This window comes from Alligator sinensis, unplaced genomic scaffold (genome assembly GCF_000455745.1).
Source record: "Alligator sinensis unplaced genomic scaffold, ASM45574v1 scaffold128_1, whole genome shotgun sequence".
NCBI lineage: Eukaryota > Metazoa > Chordata > Crocodylia > Alligatoridae > Alligator > Alligator sinensis.
The window spans coordinates 320,104-321,125 of record NW_005842968.1 but is presented as its reverse complement, the minus strand read 5'-3'; the positions used below and the strand labels follow the sequence as shown (position 1 = coordinate 321,125).

The following is a 1,022-nucleotide window of genomic DNA, read 5'->3' as shown; positions in this document are numbered from 1 at the left end:
GGGGGGGTATCGTGTGGGGGGAAGTGTGGTGGCACTGGAAAGGGGCATCGGGGGCCTGTGGGCAGGGGCAAGGGCATGAGTGAAACGGGAGAAGTAGGCATGTGAACTGACCCCCACCCCGCACTGCAGCTTCAAGACAGTGGGATTTGCCTGCTCAGTTACCCCCCAGAAATGGCTTCTGTTTCTGGCTATGAGCTTAGGCGAGGCCCAGGCTTCATCTAGGCTTTATAGGCCTCAGTAGACCAGAAGCTGACACTCTCCTCCATACTGGGGGGAAGGAAATGGAAAGGCCCTGCCCACCCCCTCTCCTCCTCAGGTGCCATCGGGTGCCTTCCCCACCTTGGATGAAGACCCTCCAACCAACCCACGTAGGGAGACTGAGGAAGGCTTGATTGCAGCCATATTGAACGTTGGCCAAGCCAGCCCTGCATGGGTCAGCCATTTTTCAGCTTGGCAGGGATGCCGTCTTGAAAACTGAATCCAGCCACCACCCCCCACCGACCTCCACTCACGCGCACACACACACACACACTTGGGGTGGCCATCTTGAGCATTGGCTCCCTTGGGGTGGCTATCTTGAAAGTGGGCAAATGGGCCCAGTAGACTGCATAGCAAGTGGCCTGGTCTCATGGACCAGTGTAGGCTGGGATGGTGGCCCATCCCGCAAGGCTGTGGCCTTGCCAGCTGGCACAGGTGAGGGGCATGGGTGGCCATGTCAGCCCATGGGTGGGGCAAGATGCTGGCTGTGCCAACAGGCCACGTCAGCTCTTGTCTCTCTGCCTGGTGTATGCTGTGCTCTGTCTTGCTCCCTCTGGCTCACTTCTCTTTCAGCTATTTCTCCCCCTGGCCCTTCTCTCATTCTCAAGCTTTCTCCTCTCTCCTGCTCCCTTTCCTTTTCTCCTTCTCTCCATTTTCCCCTTTCCCTCCCCATCCCCCACTCCTTCAGCCCCAGCAAAGTTGGGGGGCAGATTTCATCGTGTGTGTGTGTGTGTGTGTGTGTGTGTGTACGTGTGTGTGTAAAA

The 1,022-nt window shown here is 57.6% G+C and overlaps 1 protein-coding gene across 4 annotated transcripts in view; it reads left to right on the top strand.

Moving 5' to 3' along the window:
* Positions 1-1,022, top strand: part of JPH4 (junctophilin 4) — a 10,937-nt gene that overhangs the window by 4,735 nt on the left and 5,180 nt on the right. The window contains exon 3 of one of the 4 annotated variants that reach the window (XM_025192820.1): positions 317-433. The exons of the other annotated variants lie outside the window; for them this stretch is intronic. Within the exon in view, the coding sequence (XP_025048605.1) occupies positions 317-392 (76 nt within the window). The 3' untranslated portion in view covers positions 393-433. The remainder of the gene's footprint in view (positions 1-316; positions 434-1,022) is intronic. 4 annotated transcript variants of the gene reach the window in all.